General features: G+C 40.1%; 1 protein-coding gene across 1 annotated transcript; it reads right to left on the bottom strand.

Annotated features, from left to right (window-relative positions):
* Window positions 1–1,931: 1,931 nt before the first annotated feature.
* TNFRSF9 (TNF receptor superfamily member 9) lies at window positions 1,932–18,822 on the bottom strand. Its single transcript, XM_020974755.2, has 8 exons — window positions 18,721–18,822; window positions 17,727–18,199; window positions 17,134–17,259; window positions 15,187–15,324; window positions 14,488–14,554; window positions 12,762–12,892; window positions 9,276–9,407; window positions 1,932–7,119 (listed from the first exon to the last, which is right to left on the bottom strand). The coding sequence occupies exons 2-8, from the start codon at window positions 17,821–17,823 to the stop codon at window positions 6,980–6,982; spliced, it is 831 nt and encodes a 276-aa protein (XP_020830414.1). The 5' UTR covers window positions 17,824–18,199; window positions 18,721–18,822; the 3' UTR covers window positions 1,932–6,979.
* Window positions 18,823–19,431: the final 609 nt, after the last annotated feature.

The raw sequence follows: 19,431 nt of genomic DNA, 5'->3' as shown, positions 1-19,431 counted from the left end.
GACTTTTGTGATTATAAAAATGCCTGTCTCTACAAGTGTGAACACTCCAATATTGCTCAGTGGAAAATGTATACAAACTCAAGGAATTGGAATACAGCTGAGATAGATGCCTTCAGAACAGAACGAGAGATCCCCACTGTACTCTGGTCAAAGTACTAAAGTCCATGGAAAGATAGTCTTCAGGCAGGAGAACGGAGGTTTCATGAGAATAGTGAAGGAAGCTTAGGACTAGAAAGGCACAACCAGAGGGTTGTGGGAGAGAATCAGAACGTTCAATAAGTGGCTGTGCTGGGTCCCCGCTACCATTGTTTTTTCTCTGCTCGGGCCCTACCAGGAGTGTAGGAAAAGACTAATTGGACAACTTGAGACTGTCCAGAGCCAGTGTAAGGTTGTGGTTCACTCTCAATCCGAAGAAAAAAACTACCCTGACCCATTGCTCACTTGACCTTGTGCTGAGCCTATATCCAGTTTCTCATTTCAAATGACTTAAAATGTATAAAGTGCTTTACAAACTTAACATGCCAAATAAGGTTGGTTATTATTATCAATTTTTTAAAGCATCTGTTTGCTTTCTATATTTGCCATGTGGCTCAAATAAAAAAAAATAGTTTCTCCAAAGTATTTTGTTCATTGTATGTATGTACTTGGAGGGTCAGGACAAAAAGCAGCTAATTTCAAGACTATCATTACTCAATGACACACGGAGGGAGAGAGAGATTCTCCAAATACTAGACTCTTTCCCAGTCCGGGGCTTGAGGTGAGCAAAGGAGAAAGCAAAGGGAAAAAATCAGATTAATCTAGACCACCTGGAAAAGATGATACAGCAGCTTTCTGGTGGGAAAAGATGGTAAGTAGAAAGTAGGGACAAAGCTTCCCAGAAGCAATGAACTCAGACCACTTACCTTCTATTCATTCTTGTGGGTTTTAAGAGCCCCAGTCCTCCTTGTCTCCCCTGCAGGGGCAAGTGATTACCAAGGGAGAAGTTACCCTGATAGAGATGACTGACGGGAAGAGTTAGACAGATTGGCCCTGATCCTGCTAGAGTGGAAGCCAGGGAAAGAGAATAGCTAGTTCTCTTGGGAGCAAAATTCCTTCTAACCTCAAGCACTTTTAGACATGTAAATTAGGAATACAGTTTTAATAAAATTGATTTCAATGTATTTCATTTTATGCATTTAAGAACAGTATTCTAAGAAGAGGGTCATCATATTGTCAAAAGGGGTCCATGACATGGAAAAGGTTAAGAACCTCTGTGGTAGAATGACCTTGAATTTTTCTCTCAAGTGAAGAATCAAAGGCCTTTTAGAAATGTTTATGGTCTTGGGATTCTGCATGTGAAATTCTAAGAATCTATGGTAAGTTATGTTGTAGAAAACATACTTACTCAGATACAGGCTATGTGAGATAGCCTCTGAGGTCCCTTACACCATGGGAATTCTATGTGTATCTGGAATTCTAAACCCTCTACAATTTTTTAGTTATTCCTATGCAATGGGAAAGTAGCTGGATTTGGAGTCAGGTAACCTGGGCTTGAATCCTGGCTTTGTCACTTACTACCAGTATAACCTTGGGCAAAATCCATTCTTCTTCTGTTGTTGTGGTTGTTATATCTTGTGTTCTAATTTGTCTCTCTTCTTCCCAGCTCCTCTTTAGAGGTCAACATTATATATATATATATATATATATATGTGTGTGTGTGTGTGTGTGTGTGTGTGTATGTGTGTGGGTGGGTGGGTGGGTGTGTAGGTGGGTATGTGTGTGTGTGTGGGTGTGTGTATGTACGTATATATGTGTGTGTGTGTGTGTGTTTCTATACATGTCCATTCCTTTTTTATACTTCAGTTTCCTCCTCTGGAAAATTAGGTGGTTGGGCTAAATCAGAGGGGTCAAACACACAGTCACGTGTAGTCCATCCATAACACTCTCAAATATTACCCAAACCAGATTAAGATATAATTGAGAAATATTGATGAAAATAAATAAAAATACAATAAAACATAGATTATAATAATATGTGGTTTTCTAAGTCAATATACAGGCCCCAGAGATCCTTGTGTCTGGTTTAGAGGCCCCCATCTCTACTTAAATTTGATACCCCTGGACTAAATAGTTTCCAAGGCCCCTTCTAGCTCTAAGCTCTAAGCTTCTATTTTCCTATGACTCCCTCTCCTTCCATGGAGATGAAGTCCATTACAACTTTTGGGTAGGTCCAATTACTAGGAATTCTTTTCCTTATATCAAGTCTAAATTTGCCATTTTGCAAAGTCTATCAATCATGCCAAAAATGGGACATAAAGAAAACATTTTTAAATGCACAAAAGAAAAAAGAGAGGAATAGACAAGGACACAAATAACACTCTTAAATTATTAAATTAAAAATATTTTAAACTACCTAAGTTTATAGTTTCTTAAACAATCATCTTTCCTCTTTTGTATATTGAAACGTTTACATTTGCTTACTAAGTTCACCATAAAAGATAAAGATAATTTTTTACAAACATAATCAAAATAAATACAAGATAATTTGGGAAGGCGGGCACTAGGGCTTAGGTGGGGAGGGTCACAAAAGCCTTCATGTAGAAAGTAGTACCTGAACTGAATCCTCTGGTAAAGACATCGTACTGTACATAAAATCCATGTTTGGCATAGTGTTCTCTCTGCAGGGCATATCTGCTATTCTTGTGGTTGTTGAGTTCTGCTGGCTTTTATCTCTTTAGACATTTGTTGGGCTCTCTGCTTCCCTCTACACATTCCAGAATTTAGCCAAGCAGTTAACAAATGCCAATACAATGTCTCCATGCTAAGATAGTCTGGTTTTTTTTTTAAAAAAGGTAATCAAAGGACATAGACCCAGACAACCATTTGACTTAAGGTTAGAAAATTTCTTGTAACTCCCATTTAACCCTTGATTACAAGTCTGTGTTATCAAAATCTATTTCAAAAACCTTGTCCAAACAAAACAAAACAAAACAGAGGTGTGTGGAGGTTGGGGCAAATAAGTTCAACTCACTTCCAAGATCCTCTGATTGGCATGCAAATCAAAAAAGGACAGAACCAAAGGCCAGGTATAGCACCTGGGTCACATTCTTCCATTTATGAGATCTTCCAGCAAGAAAACAAGTTTTGATTTTCTTTTGGGTACCTCTGCCCAGGACAGAAATGCCTCTTCTCTTTACACACAGATATACACAACCCCACAAGATACCTTAGTTCTGGAAATCAGAAGTAGAGATTTCTTTCGTTGCTGTGGTAAAACTTTTATATCTCTTAAAGTCTTTGTGGTCTTCTTCAATTTTTTTAAGCATCATGCTCTGTAGAAAGGAACATGGTCCCTCTAATAGAAAGCAATTTGTATCTGGATCAAGTTTATGAGTTGAAGCTGTAAGTAGATGGCATATACATAACAGGAAGAAGTTGGTTTTGTCTCTTAGTTCCCCCATTCCTCACCCGAACCAGAAAAGGAGGTCAGAGATAGAAGTCAGATGGCTGGTGGAAAGAACCTTTTAGTTGGAGAAAAGGCAGTCATTATGACTATGGTTTTTCTCTCTCTTTCTCCTGTCCCTGAGAGGAGGGATAAGAAACTTAGGAGCAGAGGGAACAGAGGGATGGAAAGGCTATCCCTTTATAATTATCTATTCCCCTAGGAAAGAAGCAGTCTAGATAGAACAGTTGATACGTCTTAGTCCTAGACTTGCAGTCAGCAAGACCTGAGTTCAAATCCTGCCTCATTCACTGACTAGCAGTACGACCCTAGGCAATTCACTTAACCTCTCTGGGCCTCAGTTTCCTCATCTGTTAAATGGAAGTAATAATAGCACCTATCTCCCAAGGCTGTTGTAAGGATCAAATGAGATGACACATGTAAAGTGTTTTGCAAACCTATAGAAATGATAATGTTGATGAAAGAAAGAATATTGACCTTGGAGTCAAGACCTGGGTTTGAGCCCCAGTGTTTCCACTTAATTGTGTGACAACCTGTATAAGCCTCAAATTCCTCATCTATAAAGTGTAAATAACTTACTAGCTATGTGACCCTGGGCAAGTCACTTAACCCCAATTGCCTAAAAAAAGTGTAAATAATACACAGGGTTATTGTGAGGAAATTGCATGGTTAGCTGTAAATTGCTATGTAAATGTCAGTCTACTGACGATTCAGTTTAATAAACATTTATGATTTACTTATTATGAATCACAGAAGCAGTCTGGTAAGTAGACAAATATATTGGATTTGGAGTCAGAAGATGGGTTCCACCAATTTCTATGAGTCATCTCAGAGAAATCCCACGATCTCTCTGGCTCTCTGTTTCTTCATCTATAGAATGAGGGAGTTGGACAACTCTAAGGTCCCTCCCAGATCTGAATCTACGATTTGCTATTAAAATCTATGACCTTCTATTAAAAGTCTTCCTGTTAAGCTACTTGGCCTATGATTCAAAGACAAAAAACTAGTCCTTGTCCTCAAAGAATTTACATTCTTTTGGGTGAGTTTATATTCTACTTAAAGTAAGGAAAGTTCCAAGTAACCAGAAAATTGAATCCATGCTGCTTGGGGGTAGAGTGGGAGTGGATGGGTAAAGAATTTTGATACAAAACTAAAATAAAGTTCCTAGAACTGTCCATACAGGAAACTGGGACAAAAATTCGGTATGAGCTAGAATAAAGATACAAGGAGAACTTACATTCTACTGAGGATTGGGATGCGGAGAGATACAACATTTAATAGATAATTTAAGGGTGATCAGAAAAGGCTTCCTGTTGGAACCTGAGCTAAGCTCCTGAGCTAAGCCTTCAAGGCTTACCTTGAAGGAAGGTAAGGATTCTAAAAAGAGGAAATAAACAGGGCGTGCATTCCAGACATGGGAGACACAACCTGTGAAAAGGCCTAGAGGTGGAATGCCAAGTTCAGGGAACAATGAGTAGGGCAATTTGGCTAGAGCATGTGAGGGAGGGTAAACTGAGGCTGCCACTGAAAGGCAGGTTGGAGGCCAATTGTGAAGTGTTTGAAATGCCAAGGTGAGGAGTCTGATTAAGCAGTGTGTCATTGGGATTAGTGAGCACAGCACCAAGTCATAGCAATTTTCACTAATAACTTACTCTTGAGGACTACTTCACTCTTTAGTGCCTAAACTTAGCTATTTTCAGGAGGGTAATGACTTTTTAAAGAGATGTACCTGGATGGAAAAGTGTGCTACTTGTCTTCTGGTTAAGAATCCCTGTGGTGGAATGACCTCAGGTTATTTTCTCAAGTGAGGAGTCAAAGGCCTTATAGAAGTACTTATGGTCTTGGGATTCTGCACATTAAATTCTGAGAATCTAGTATTAGGTACGTTATAGAAAACATTCTTGCTCATAGACAGGCTGGACGAGATGGCCTCTGAGGTCCCTTCCACTTTGGGAATTCTATGTGTCTCTGGGATTCTAAGCCAGACACTCTACAGTTTTTTTTGGTTATTCCTGTGCAATGGGAATATAGTTTGATTTGGAGTCAGAGAACCTGGGTTTGAATCATGGCTTTGCCACTTAATATTGTGTATGTATAATATGGATCCATATATTATAATATATATCCATATATCCATTGCTTCTTTTCTTTTCTTTAGGCAATTGGAGTTAAGTGACTTGCTCAAGGTCACACAGCTAGTAAGTGTCAAGTGTTTGGTCTGAGGCTAAATTTGAACTCAGGTCCTCCTGATCCTAGGGCTGGTGCTCTATCCACTGTGCCACCTAGCTACCCATTGCTTCTTTATACTTCAGTTTCCTCCTCTGGAAAATTAGGAGGTTGGGCTAGATCAGAGAGGTCAAACACACAACCTATGGGCCACATGTAGCCCATAACTCTCTCAAGTATTGCCCAAACTAAGCTAAAATGTAATTGGGCTAACCACACTTAGGAAAAATGTGTCTTTTTGGTGCCATATTTAATCTATAACCATAGTACCATTGCCCACTGAATGGCAGTGTCTCCTAATCATGGGCAAAGTAATAGGAAATTCCCTATACTGATAAAATCATAGGTCCAGTGACATCCCACTCACTCATGGTTGAACTATGGGAGAATCAGCGAGCAGCTATCAAAAAAGGGATGGGGAATAAACAGGCTAGGAGATGATGTGTTTGGAGGCTCGCTGATGAGGGGGTGATGAAGAACAATGCATGAGATGCAAGGTTTTATAGATACAGTGTTTTATAGAGGAGTGAGAAGTAGGGAAGAGGTAGAGTAAATGGGATGGGTGGAAGAAATTCGGCTCAAGGCAAGGAAGAGTGGGAAGTATAGAGAGTGGGAAGGGTGGAATATGAGAAAATTGCTCTGATGGGGAGGGAACAGGAGAGAAGAAAAGGACCACAGGCTGAGTAGAGATGGATAACTTTGCAGACTATCCCTGGGGCCCTTTGTTGTTTCTGAACAATATTTATGAGACTCCTGCCTCTGTTTCCCTCATCCACTAAAAGATCTGGTAATAGCATAAGCTAGAGACAGTGTCCTGTGCTGATAGGAATAATACAGATTTACTTTGAGATTTCTCACCTTTTAAAAAAAATTGCTGACATATTGTAGCACAGAAAAACTGTCTGGATATATAGTGACTGAGCTTGAATCAGGAAGAGGCAGTCTCCAAAGTCTTAGTGGAGTTTTTAAGCACTAAGACTTTGAGAATGCCCTGTACAATCAATGAGGAGCTTGAAGGAAGGTGCCCTTGAAATGTCAGGGGAAAGCAGTGCAGGCTTCTAGCTCATTGGTGAATGTGGGACAAGAGTCAAACATCATGGGCAGCTATGGATGGGTTATAATCTGTACTGTTGAAGGGGACTGCCCTCACCAGACAGTTCTAACTCAGAGCCCATTCCGAGACATACTATATCCAATAAAAGGGCTTATGTCTCTCTTTTTAACCAGCACAGTCCCTTTCTTAAGCCCCTTTCCAAGTAGCATCAGCAGACAAGTTTTCTGGTAGTGTCTGATAATGGCCCCAAAACCTTACTACTTCGAGTCTTTTAAAAACAGCTCCAAATGCAGCTCAGATTGGAACTTAATGATTTCACGATCTCCTTGTTCTTCTTCAGGAAACCCACAGCTACAGGCATCTTCTTCTTGGGCAGTCTGCACTGGTTTTATAAAAGCTAAAACAGAAAGAGATAGATGGTTACCTTTGCTTCTCCACCTGGGTGATTCTCCTCTGTTTCTCTTGAATTGGGATATTAAAACAGGTTGGCTTTCTTATTCTCTCTCTCTCTCTCTCTCTCTCTCTCTCTCTCTCTCTCTCTCTCTCTCTCTCTCTCTCTCTCTCTGTTTCTCTGTCCCCCTGTCTCCTAGGCTAGAAGGGCAGTGATCACTCACTGACCAATCCCACTAAAATCAGCATGGAAGCTCTGCCCTGCTCCATTTCCAATCTGGGCTGCTTTGCCCTTCCTCAGTCAGCCCACTGGCCCTTTGTTCATGGAAGGGCTCACCACATCACTGCAGGACTTTGTGTGGACACTTAATCACCTTTAGCCTGACTGCATCTCTGAACTCCTAGACTCAAATGATATCCATCATCCACAGTCTCCCCAGAAGCAGGGTTTTATAGGCCTGGGCCACCAAGCTTGGCTACACCCCAACTTTCAGAAAGGAGAGAAGCAAGCTTTCTCACCTACAAGACTCACTAGTGAAGGGAGAAATTTCTCTTAATTCTTTTCTTGGATTTAAGAATTTTATTTGCTCATCAATCCTTTCTGTTGTGTTGTTCAGATATTTCAGTCACGTTCACTTTTTGTGACCCCATTTGGGGTTTTCTAGGCAGACATACTGCAGTGGTTTGCCATTTCCTTCTCCAGCGTATTTTGTAGAGGAGAAAACTGAGGCAAACAGGGTTAAATGACTTGCCCAGGGGGATTTAAACTCAGGAAGACAAGTCTTCCTGACTGAAGGCCAGTGCTCCATCCACTTCACTGCCTAGCTGCCTTTGGCCCTTTCTATAAGTGACCAGAAGAGAATCCAACCTGGTAAATTGACATGCTTTCCATGTCCCACATGCAGTTGCTACCTGCTATGTTTCAAAGAGACATCTATTTACTTTTCAGGGTATCCTGGACCTCAGACCCCCCCATCTTGGTTAAATGATGAAAGCACCAGAAATAAAAAGCAAAAGCAAAAGTGAAAATTATTGCTTCGCAACCCTAACCCATTCACCAGAGAAAAACTGCTCAAAATAAGTCTAGCTTGGTTTTACACCATTGGGAGAATTCCTCATTTTATTAAGAGCACCCCCTTTTTCTCTTCAGTAGGCATTTTAAAAAATTCTCAGTCTGATTGATGCCTTTGTTACCAATTGATATAAACTGATTTTGTATCACCCTTATTTCTAAATTTTAGAGAGGTTAAGCAGCTTGCCTGTGAACACAGCCAGTAAGCATCGAAGGGGAGATGTGAACCTAAGTCATCCTGACTCCAAGCCAGCACTGCTAACCACTAGACCAAACTGCCTCTCAGTTCTGAAATCCTCATATCAGGTCATCTCTTTAGACCAAGCCTCAAGACACTTTCAGCCTTACTCCTGAATTCTAAAGGCTTCCCTGGCTTTTTTCATTCCCCTCTCAAGGCAGGTGTCTGTTTACCTCGAGGAAGGAAGGAAGCAAACACTTATTAAGCGTCTCTTATGTGCCAGGCATTGTGCAAGGCACTTTGAAAATATTGTCTAATTTGGTCTTCACAACCCTAGGAGGTAGGTGGTATTAATGATAACAATAATAATGATAATAATAGCATTTTTATATTTTATATAGCATGTGCCAGGCACTGTGCTAGGCACTTTGCAAATATTGTCTCATTTGGTCTCACAACACTCCTGGGAGGTAGGTGATATTAATGATAATAATAACAATAATAATAATAGTATTTGTATATTTTATATAGCATACACCAGGCACTGTGCTAAGCACTTTGCAAAAATCATCTCATTTGAACCTCACAACATCCCCAGAAGATAGCTGCTGCTAGTATTATCCTCACTGAACTAATGGAGGAAACTGAGGCAGACAGAGGTTATGTGACTTGCCCAAGGTCACACGGTTAGTAAGCATCTGAGGCTAGATTTGAACTCAGGTCTCCCTGGCCTTGGGCTCTATGAGCCACATCCATGTAGAGCAGAAGCAGTGATGGTTTCAGAGTTCATGGAGGAGTAAACATCTGATCATTCTATTCATTCCTCCACCCTGCTTCTGAGCTCATACTACCATGATCTCACCCATGGCCACCACACTCACTTATAGAAGGGAAGTCTGGGGTGGGTTCTTACTTTGCTTGAGCAGGTAGGGCAGTTTCTTCTTGTTTCTGATGCCACAACAGAACCATGACAAGAGGAGGAGCACAAAGAATCCTGTAGCCATAGTCAGAGCCAGAGTAAAGATAGCTAGTTGACGGTCCTTATCTTCAAAAAAAAAAAAAAATCAGAGGGTGAGAGAACAGAGAGTGGATAGAAAACCTTTGCATGGGGAGCCTGGTTACAAATTTATTCCTAAGCATGATGGAGGATGGTAAACTTTTGCACATTTCTAATATGTTAGCTTTGGGAATTAGGACCCTAAGAAGAATTTTGTGATAAATGAGCATTTTTCCAGACATAGAAATTTAATGGGCTCTCACTCACACACATGATCATATCATATACATTAGACTGTGAGCTTTTAGAGGGCAGGCACTATCTTTTGTCTTTTTTTTTTTTTGGTATCCCTGGTGCTTAGCACAGTGCCTGGCACATAGTAGGCACTCAATAAATGCTCGATGAAAAAAACTCCTAATGACTGATGAAAAATGCTTATTGATTTTATCAATATAGATCAAGGTTCTTTTTATATGGCATTGAAAAATCAGTACCTGCCCACATGTCGAGAAGAATGTTGAAAAATAGGGTAACTGACCATGGGGAGGGGGAGGGGCAGATATGGAGGCGGCAAATGCTAAATTGGCTTCTCTCTTCCTAGGATTCTAACATTCCTGAGCTTCTTCTCTTTCATTGATGCTAGCAATAACTATGATCTTTGTTCTACTGAGATACTCGAAGTGTAGCAATCAATCAATCAATAAGCATTTATTAAGCACCTACTGTGTACTCACATCAGATAGTATGCAAGTAGGTGCTGGAGATAGAAAGTGAAACAATCCCTACCCTGAAGGAATGTACATTCTATAGGACATATTGAAAAAGCCCTTTAGAGGCAGCTAGGTGGCCCAATGGATAGAGCACCAGCCCTGGAGTCAGGAGGACCTAAGTTCAAATCTGACCTCAGACATTTACTAGCTAGCTGTGTGACCCTGGGTAAGTCCCACTGCCAAAGGGAAAAGAAAAAGAAAAAGCCCTTTGAAGTCGGAGAAAAAAAATATTTGAAAGTTCAAGGTAAGATATTACTTTAGAAAGACATTGCTTGAAACACACTGCTTTATTTTTTTTTCTACATTATGTGGCATCCAATTTTCTAATTTATGTAGTTTTTTGTTGTTTTGTATTTGGCATTTTTTTAGATGAGACTGTTAGGAGCTCTAGTCAAGTCTAGTCTAGTCTTCAGTCAAATTAAGTTAACAAGCATTTATTAACTATCTGCTGTGTGACAGGCATTGGGCTGAGCACGAGGGATACAAAGAAAGGCAGAAACAGTCCCTGCTCTCAAGCACGACACGGTTTAATGGGGGAAGCAGCCTATACACTACTATGTACAAGAGATAGCTACACATATATGTATGTGTGTATGTGTGTCTAAATAGTATATATATATATATACATATATATATACATATATATATATAACATTTTATAAGTGTATATCTACATATTCATGAAAAATTGGAGGTACTATCCACAGGAAAGCACTAGCAATAAGAGAGATTATGAAAGGCTTCTTGCAATAGGTGGAATTTTAGCTGAGACTTGAAGGAATCCAGGGAAGCAGAAGGCAGGGATGAGGAGGGAGAGAATTTCAAGAATGAGAGAAAACCAATGAAAATGCCTAGAATTGGGAGACAGAATGTCTTATGGGAGCATTAGTAAGGATGGCAGTGTCACTGGGTTGAGGAGTACATTATGGGTGAGTAAAAAAACTGGAAAGGTAGGAGGGAGCCAGGTTATGAAGGGTTAGGGTTAAAAAGTCAAAAGATTTTATTTATTTGATTCTATAAATAATAGGGAGCCATTGGAATTTATTGAATAGGAAGACACATGAGCAGATCTACTCTAAGATCAATTTGACAGATGCATGGAGATCAGACTGAAGTGGGGAGAGACTTGAGGCAAAGACACCAATGAGAAGATTATTGAAATGGTTTGTTGGTTGGTTTGTTTTTTGGTTTTAGGCAATTGGGGTTAAGTGACTTGCCCTGGGTCACACAGCTAGTAAATGTCAAATGTTTGGTCTGAGGCTAGATTTGCACCCAGGTCCTCCTAACTTCAGTGCCGGCACTCTATCCACTGCACCACCTGGCTGCCCCTAAGATTACTGAAATGGTACAGGCATGAGGCGATGATGTCCTGGAGCTGAGTGGTGGCAGTGTCAGAGGAGAAAAGGGGGGAGTATATAAGAGATGTTACAACAGTGAAACCAATAGACCTTGGCAACTGATTATATATGGGGATGGGGGAGAGAGTGAGGATGGAGTGAGGAGTTAAGGATGACATGTAGGTTGTGAGCCTGGGTGTCTGGGAGGGTGGTGGTGCCCTCAGCAATAATAAGAAAGTTGGGAAGAAGAGAGAGCTTGGGAAGAAAGATAATGAATTAGTCCTTGACAGTTTGAGTTTGAGGTAGCTATAGGACATTCAATTTAAGATGTCCAATAGGCAGATGAAGATTTGAATCTAAAGGATAAAGAGATTTAAAAATCATCTGCATAGAGATGATAACTAAATCCATGGCAGCTGATGAGATCGCCAAGTGAAATAGTATAGAGGGAGAAGAAAAGAGGGCCCATAACAGAACCTTAGGGTACACCCACAGTTAGCGGGCACAACTTGGATGAAGATAAAGAAAAGGAGACAGAGAAGAAGCCATCAGTGAAGTAGGAGAAGAATCAGGATGGGAAAGTGCCATGAAATCCTCAAGAGAAGAGAATATCAGGGAGAAAAGGGTGATCAACAGTGTCACAGGCTGCAGAGAGATCAAGAAGGGTGAGGATTGAGAAGGAAAGATCCTTAGATTTGGAAATTAATTAAATTGCTGGTAATTTGGAGAGACCAGTTTCAGTTGAATGGTGACAATGGAAGCCAGACTACAGAGAGTGAGAGAAAAGGAAGCAGAGGCATTGATTGTAGATGGCCTTCTCAAGGAGCACCTTTTCAGCAACTTATCATCTTACAGAGTGGCCTAGGACACTGTTAAGATGTTAAGAGACTTGCCCAGGGTCATACAATTTGTGTCAGACAGAAATTAAACCTGAGCCTTCTTGACTCTGAGAGCAGTTCTCTAACCACCATGTCATGTCACCTCTCAAGATATATAATAGCTGTATACAAATCAGAATTCTTATTAAGTTTTTTTAAGGCAATTGGGATTAAGTGACTTGCCCAGGGTCACACAACTAGGAAGTGTCAAGTGTCTGGTCTGATGCCGGATTTGAACTCAGGTCCTTCTGACTCCAGGGCTGGTGCCACCTAGCTGCCCCTCTTATTAAGTTTTGAATCTTGGAGGCTCCACTGGGTATCCTTGCTGAGACAGTGCGTGCCAGATGGACTGAGCTACAGCTAGTACAGAACAGCTATGACAGATTCCTATTAATTAGATATTAATCAACCGCTCACCAGTACGCATGAGAGAAGCAGGAACTGTTACAGAGATTGCACCCAGAGTGACATCTGTTTTGGCGGGTCCACATACCACATCTCTTTTATTAGTTCCATTTACAAGCACAACTAATCCATTCAGAGAGCAGCTGAAGTTAAATGAGAAGCAATCAAATAATTAAAACTTGCACGTGATTAATTTCAGAAACCAAAGCAATTACTTCTTTCTATTTGATTTCATGGAAAGTTAATAATAAAATGAATTTGAAGTTAACCTTCAATAAATACTTCACAGGATCATGTAACCTTAGACTTGGACATTAAAGGCTTTCTAATCCAACTCAGAATCCCATCTACACTACCCTCCAATACAGGAGCATTCAGTTTCTAGCTGAATACCTCTAGGAAGGAAGAACTCATCCTCTCCTGAGACAGCCCATTGCTCTCTTGGATGCTAACTGTTGGCAGGTTTTTCCTTCAATTGACCCCCAAGTATTTCTTAGGTTCTGGGAGAATAGATTTGAAATCTCCTACATAATATTAAATGTTATGGAAGATACAAAGAAGATAATAACAGCATCCTTACTCTCATGGAGCTTACAATCTGGGAAGACAAGGACACAAATAACTATAATAACAACAACAACAATAATAAGTGACTCACACTTGCATAGTTCTCTACCTTTTAAAAGCTTTTTTCCTTACAACCCTGTATCTTCATTTTACAGACAAGAAAACTGAAAGCTTAGAAAGTAACATGGCAAAAGTGGTGGTGCAGGGCTTTATATCAAGCTCTAAGACCAGAGCTTTCTATACTATATTACACTGTTTCTCCAATGCAAGATAAGATGTGAAAATGTAATGAGAGATATAGAGTTCTGTGTCACTGAAGCTGCAATCATGGCTGAAATGGCCAGAGAGAAAATGTAGGCAGAGACAAGTACCATGGACAGAACCCAAGGAACCATCAACATTCTTCCAGGGATGGGAGGAGGACATATGGAAGGAGTCATAAATGAAGCAGAGCTATAGGAGAAGTAGGATATTATCACAGAAGCCAAGGGAAGAAAGAGTTTCAAGGACTTGGTAATCAATAGTGTCAAATGCAACAGAGAGATCAGTGAGGATGATGACTGAAAAAAAAAACATTGGATTTAGTAATTAGGAGGCCACTGAATACTTTAAGAAAGAGAAGGTGATGGGAAGAAAGGAGAAGAGATGGAGTGAGTTAGAGGAGGAGGGGAGAGAGGAAGGAAAGGATGGAGAGAGGGGCAGGGAGAGGGAGAGACAAACAGAAAGGAGAGGGAGGGAGGGAGAGAGGAAGGAGAGAAGGAGGGAGAGAGAGGGGGAGAGACAGAAAGGAGAGGGGAGAGAGAGAGAGAGAGAGGGAAGGAGGGAGAGAGACAGATACAAAGGAGAGGGATGAAGAGACAGAGAGAGATGGGGAGAGAGGGAAAAGGAGGGAGAGAGGAAAGGGACAAGGAGGAAGAGAGAAAGAGAGAGGAGGAGGGAAGGAGATGAGAGAGGGAGAGAATTAAGTCAGCAATAAAAGCTGCAAAAAGTGAAGGGTGAATGGGGAGAACTGGTGATATCATTTGTGTTACCAAAATAATACTTTTCCAATATATGGCTTTACCTGATGTACTCTATTAATATGTAAAACTTTAACATTTCTTATCTTAAAATATAAACTTAATCTAGAACAATCATTGAATATATCTAAAGGAAATAATGTTATACATACTTTGTCCAGTGTCTGCAGTTCCCCTGTGTCAGATCATTAAAGGTACCAAAGCTACAGTCCCTACAACCTTGAAAAAAATGAAAACAGAGGTGGAGAAACATAAGTATTTTCATCATTTTAAGTTTCTTTTTTCTTGATGTAAACATCATACTGATTTTTTAATGTGTGTAACTATTTACCAGTTCTTAAAGCCCTGTGATTTGAAATAGCCTTGAGGTTTTCATTCTGATGACAAGCATTTAAGGAAACTTTATGGGAGTGAATATGTTTGAAAATATTGTGATGTAGAATGGATGACAAATATTCAAATTATGCTTTATTAAAAATAATTCCTGATTTACTAGTATGCTTGACTCAGTCATTTATACATATACATCTCATTAAATGTTACATGCAATAGGATCATAGGTTTAGAACTAGAAAAAAAACTTAGCGGCCATCTGAGTCCAGCCCCCTCATTTTACAGATGAGGAAACTGAGGCCCAAGGAGGTTAAATAGCATGCCCAAGATCATACAAGTAGTAAATGGCATAGTCAGGATTTGAATCCAGATCCTCTGAGTCCAAGCCTAGCATTCTTTTCATTCTACCATGCTGCTTAGGAGTCTACCTGTGTAGTTTTGGAACAATTAACAAGTTTATAATTTCTAATAGCCTTTGGGGGTGAGGGTGGGGGGTGGGAGGGTGGAACAAGACTTACCTTTTCCTATAAATTCTTGCCCTTGCTTGCAATCTGGTTGACATCTAGAACATCCTGCTCCAGCACAATGATACCCGGACATACAATCACACTCCGTATCACTTGTTGGAGTACATTCTCTCTTAGTTCTGAAAATACCTTTAAAAAATCCAAACCCATTTGAAAATAGGATATAAATGCTTATTGACAAATTCTATAATGAAACCTTTCCCTCACACCGTCCCCCACTGCACTAGCAGAATGTAAACTTCTTAGGTCACAGACTGTTCCATTTTTCCCTTGTATCTCCAGCACCTCCTGGTGTCAAGCACATAAATGCTTGTTGAGTTGAAATAAAATTGAATATATGACTATAGTAATAAAGTTTCTTGTGACTTTTAGTGCTAAATTAACTCTAAGAACATAATTCCTTCATTTTGGTTAGTAGAAGCATATCCCCATCAACTGTGAAATAGCATTTCACCTGGAATAAACTTTCAATAAAATGCTACTCCTCACATTTTTTTAAGAAACCCAAATTACAAACAGGAAAATGATAAATGTTGGAGAAGATGTGGGAAAATTGGAACACTAATGCATTGTTGGTGGAGTTGTGAAATGATCCAACCATTTTGGAGAGCAATTTGGAATTATGCCCAAAGGACTATAAAAATGGGCATACCCTTTGACCCAGCAATACCACTTCTAGGGCTATATCCCAAAGAGATCATACAAATGGGAAAAGGACCCACATGTACAAAAATATGCATAGCAGCTCTTTTTGTGGTGGCAAAGAATTGGAAATTGAGAGGATGCCCATCAATTGGGGAATGCTGAGCAACTTGTGGTATATGAATGTAATGGAATACTATTGTGCTATAAGAAATGATGAACAGGCTGACTTCAGAAAAACCTGGAAAGACTTGTATGGTCTGATGCTGAGGGAAGTGAGCAGAACCAAGGGAACTTTGTACACAATAACAGCCACCTTGTGCGATGACTAATATTGATTAACTTAATCCTTCCTAGCAACACAAGGATCTAAGATATCTCCAAAGGGTTCATGATGGAAAATGCTATCCACATCCAAAGAAAGAACTATGGAAGTTGAATTGCTATTTTTTTTCTCTTCTGTTGAATTTTGTTTCCTCTTTCTGATGGTTCCTCCTGTTGGTTTTAATTTTTACGTACAACATCACTAATGTGAAAATATGTTTGATAAGAATGTATTGTGTGCTGTCTTGGGGAGGATGGTGGGGAGGAAGGGGGAGAAAAATTTTAAACTCAAAAGCAAATGGAAGTGATTATTGATAAATCAAAATAAATTAATAAAAAAATCCAAAATTAAAAAAAAAGAGAGAATTGTATGCAGGGGAAAAAAAAAAGAAACCCAAATTACTCCATGTAGCTACCACTACAGTAATTTTTAAAATTTCTCAGCACATATAGGAAATAGCATTCATGACATTTGAGAAGTAGTGGGAATGGAGAAGAGGCTAGAAAATGAACATATTCTCTCTCTCTCTCTCTCTCTCTCTCTCTCTCTCTCTCTCTCTCTCTCTCTCTCTCTCTCTCTCTCTCTCTCTCTCTCCCCCTCTCCTTCTTTAACTCCCTCCATCTCTTCCCCTTTCCTCCCATCACCTTCTCTTACTTAAAGAGAACTTAGGGTGTGGAGCATTGTATATACTGTCATTTCTGCTGAATATGTTGCTTGGTTTTGCTGAACTGATTTTTAAAAATCATTGTCATAAGGGATGGCTCAATAGGTAGTATTGGGGGAAAGATATATTTGTAAATGAAAATGGTCTAAAAACATAAGATAATTTTAAGTAATTTAAAAATCATGGGCACAGAGAGAGGCATAATACAACAGAGAGTGAAAGTCTGCCTAGTTCATCACTTCTCTGAAATTGACCCTATATGCATACACACATATTTGTAGATCCATATGCATGTATGAGATCCTACCTTCACATCTCTTGCATATGTCACATGTCCTCTGTTCACCAGCTGTACTAGAGAAACTATTTGGGGGGCACGGGATGCAAGCCTGATTTTTGTTTTTTCCGCAGTCTGTACCATTCCAGAAAGTACCTAAGGGATAAAAGAGAGGAATCAAGGGATTCTGGTAACTTTTGGCACTTTACATTCTTCACTGTAGCGTTCAAAAATATTTAAAGACACAGGGGAAATAAAAATGTAGAAAATCTAGTGGTTCCCAAGTGCTACTGTAATGGAGTTATATTTTGATTAGTGATTGACTGGCTTTTAAAGCTGCACCCTCCACAAGCATGCTTTGGGAATAAACACAGAATCAAAAAGAACAAGACGTAAATAAGACAGAGTTAAAATAGATTATATACATCTTACGGCTAAATTAGAATAGAATCCCTGCTTATTCTGATGACTGAATCCACTAAGAAAGGAATTTTCCTAACTATTCCACTAAAATTATATTCAGAATGAACCCAAGAAGTTAATTAAAATCAGGTAGAGCGGCTCTGGAATTAAGAATCAGTCTGTAGGATAGACACAAACACATCCTTAGTTTTTGTTCTTACCTGCTGGACAGCTGCCGCAGGAACCTCGGACCAGAGTTATCCAGAGCAGCATGACAAGAGTTAGCATTGCCTCCAGTTTATTGTAGCTGTTCACCATTTTAGGGTCTTGGAGAAAAGTGATCCTCAGCAGGTCAGTTCCCACAAAACTTTAGCCTGTTTCCACAATCTTCACTCTCAAGGAAGCACTTTCAGGTGATAAAGCTAGGTTGTGTGTCTCATGAACTAATCGTCCATCTGGAAATTCATTGATTACCTACAAAAATCCACAGATGTCAACCCAGCCTTGTTCTGGAAAAACAACAGAAGCAGCTGCCCTGGCAGGCGAGAGATTCCACAATGCCTATCCTCTTTGGTCTAAGTTTGCCTGGGTTTTCCTAACTGAAAAACCCCTTTCACAGCATCACCTTGAGGCAGGTCCAGTTTCAGAGTTCCCTGGCGATGGCATCCAGAGTTCAGCAATGCTTTCTGCATACCTAGAACAAGACATGCTTGGTCATTTGATCCATCCATCAACAGGCACTATGCAAAGCTCTGGAGATACAAAGACAGAAGTGAAAGCAGTCCCTGTCCTCAAACAGCTTCCATTCTATCAGGCAGAAGTTCCTGAAGAAGGGAGGGGAATAGCTTATCAATGACTTTTTATTTTTTGGAGAAACTTGGTTCTCTCATTGACACTGCTGATCACTAAAGCCTAGAATAAATAAACCAGAAGTTTCAAAATCAACTAAAGTGATCGTTTGGGGGTGGGGCAGCGTCCCTGTGCTCAACCTGTCCTGATACTTCTCGTCCCCTTTGCAGACATGGATTTTTTCTGACATCTGGAGCAAAGCAAAGGAAATGTTAAGCAAAATTGATATTCTCTTCTATAACATCTATTTTATGCTAGGCTCCCAGGACCTGATTGAAGGGGAATCACTGAATACAAACCATAAAATGAGAAGGAAACAGGAAACTCAGAAAGGCAAAAGACGAGGAAGTTCTACCGAAAACAAACCTGTGCAAGTTTCGGGGCTGCGTTCAGAGAGTTCAATTTCTCGATCTTCAGGAACAGAGAGCATTTTTATAGCTAGTGCATTCTAAACCTTCCTCACAAGCTCGGGTGACTCAGTAGGGGCGTGGGGGGGAGGAGGAGCCTCTTGGGAAATCCCCTCAATGATTTTAATTAGAGCTTTATCAAGGCTGAAGTTGGCTGCCCCCAAAATCCCCTAGGGCCCCTATTACCATGGTTAACAAGGTCTCAGTTCATTTCTTGGAAGCAGTCTTTAACTCTCTATTAGGATTTTTCTTAGGTCTCCCTGAGAAATCAAAGGATTTTGTCACTTCAAAGAGCCCTGTAACACCACCTTTTACCCTGCCCTCAGAATGTTTGAGGCCCAATAAAGGCAATCATCTTAACCCTGAGATATCCCCTTGAAACCTGTCCTATCACATGCTGGGGAACTTTGGGAATTTTGTAAGAATAAAAAGGGATGACTTTCACCGTCTATGTCAGCACTGAGCTAAAGCAATTTCCTATAAGTGAGGATCACAGCTATGTGGCATAAATACTGGATTGCCCAATGAGCACTAATATTACTCAGTAAATTTTTGGCGGGAACCTACACCTATGATTTCATCAATATGGGGAACTCCCAGTGTGGAAATTCCCTTTGATGAAGCAGAAGGCAACCTATCTGAAGCTTCATGTCATAGAAGGTAGCCTAGG

This window comes from Phascolarctos cinereus, unplaced genomic scaffold (assembly GCF_003287225.1).
Source record: "Phascolarctos cinereus isolate Bilbo 61053 unplaced genomic scaffold, phaCin_HiC Scaffold_726;HRSCAF=1367, whole genome shotgun sequence".
In the NCBI taxonomy this organism is placed as follows: Eukaryota; Metazoa; Chordata; class Mammalia; order Diprotodontia; family Phascolarctidae; genus Phascolarctos; species Phascolarctos cinereus.
The sequence above is the reverse complement of the archived record's forward strand: the minus strand, read 5'-3'. Positions and strand labels throughout refer to the sequence as shown.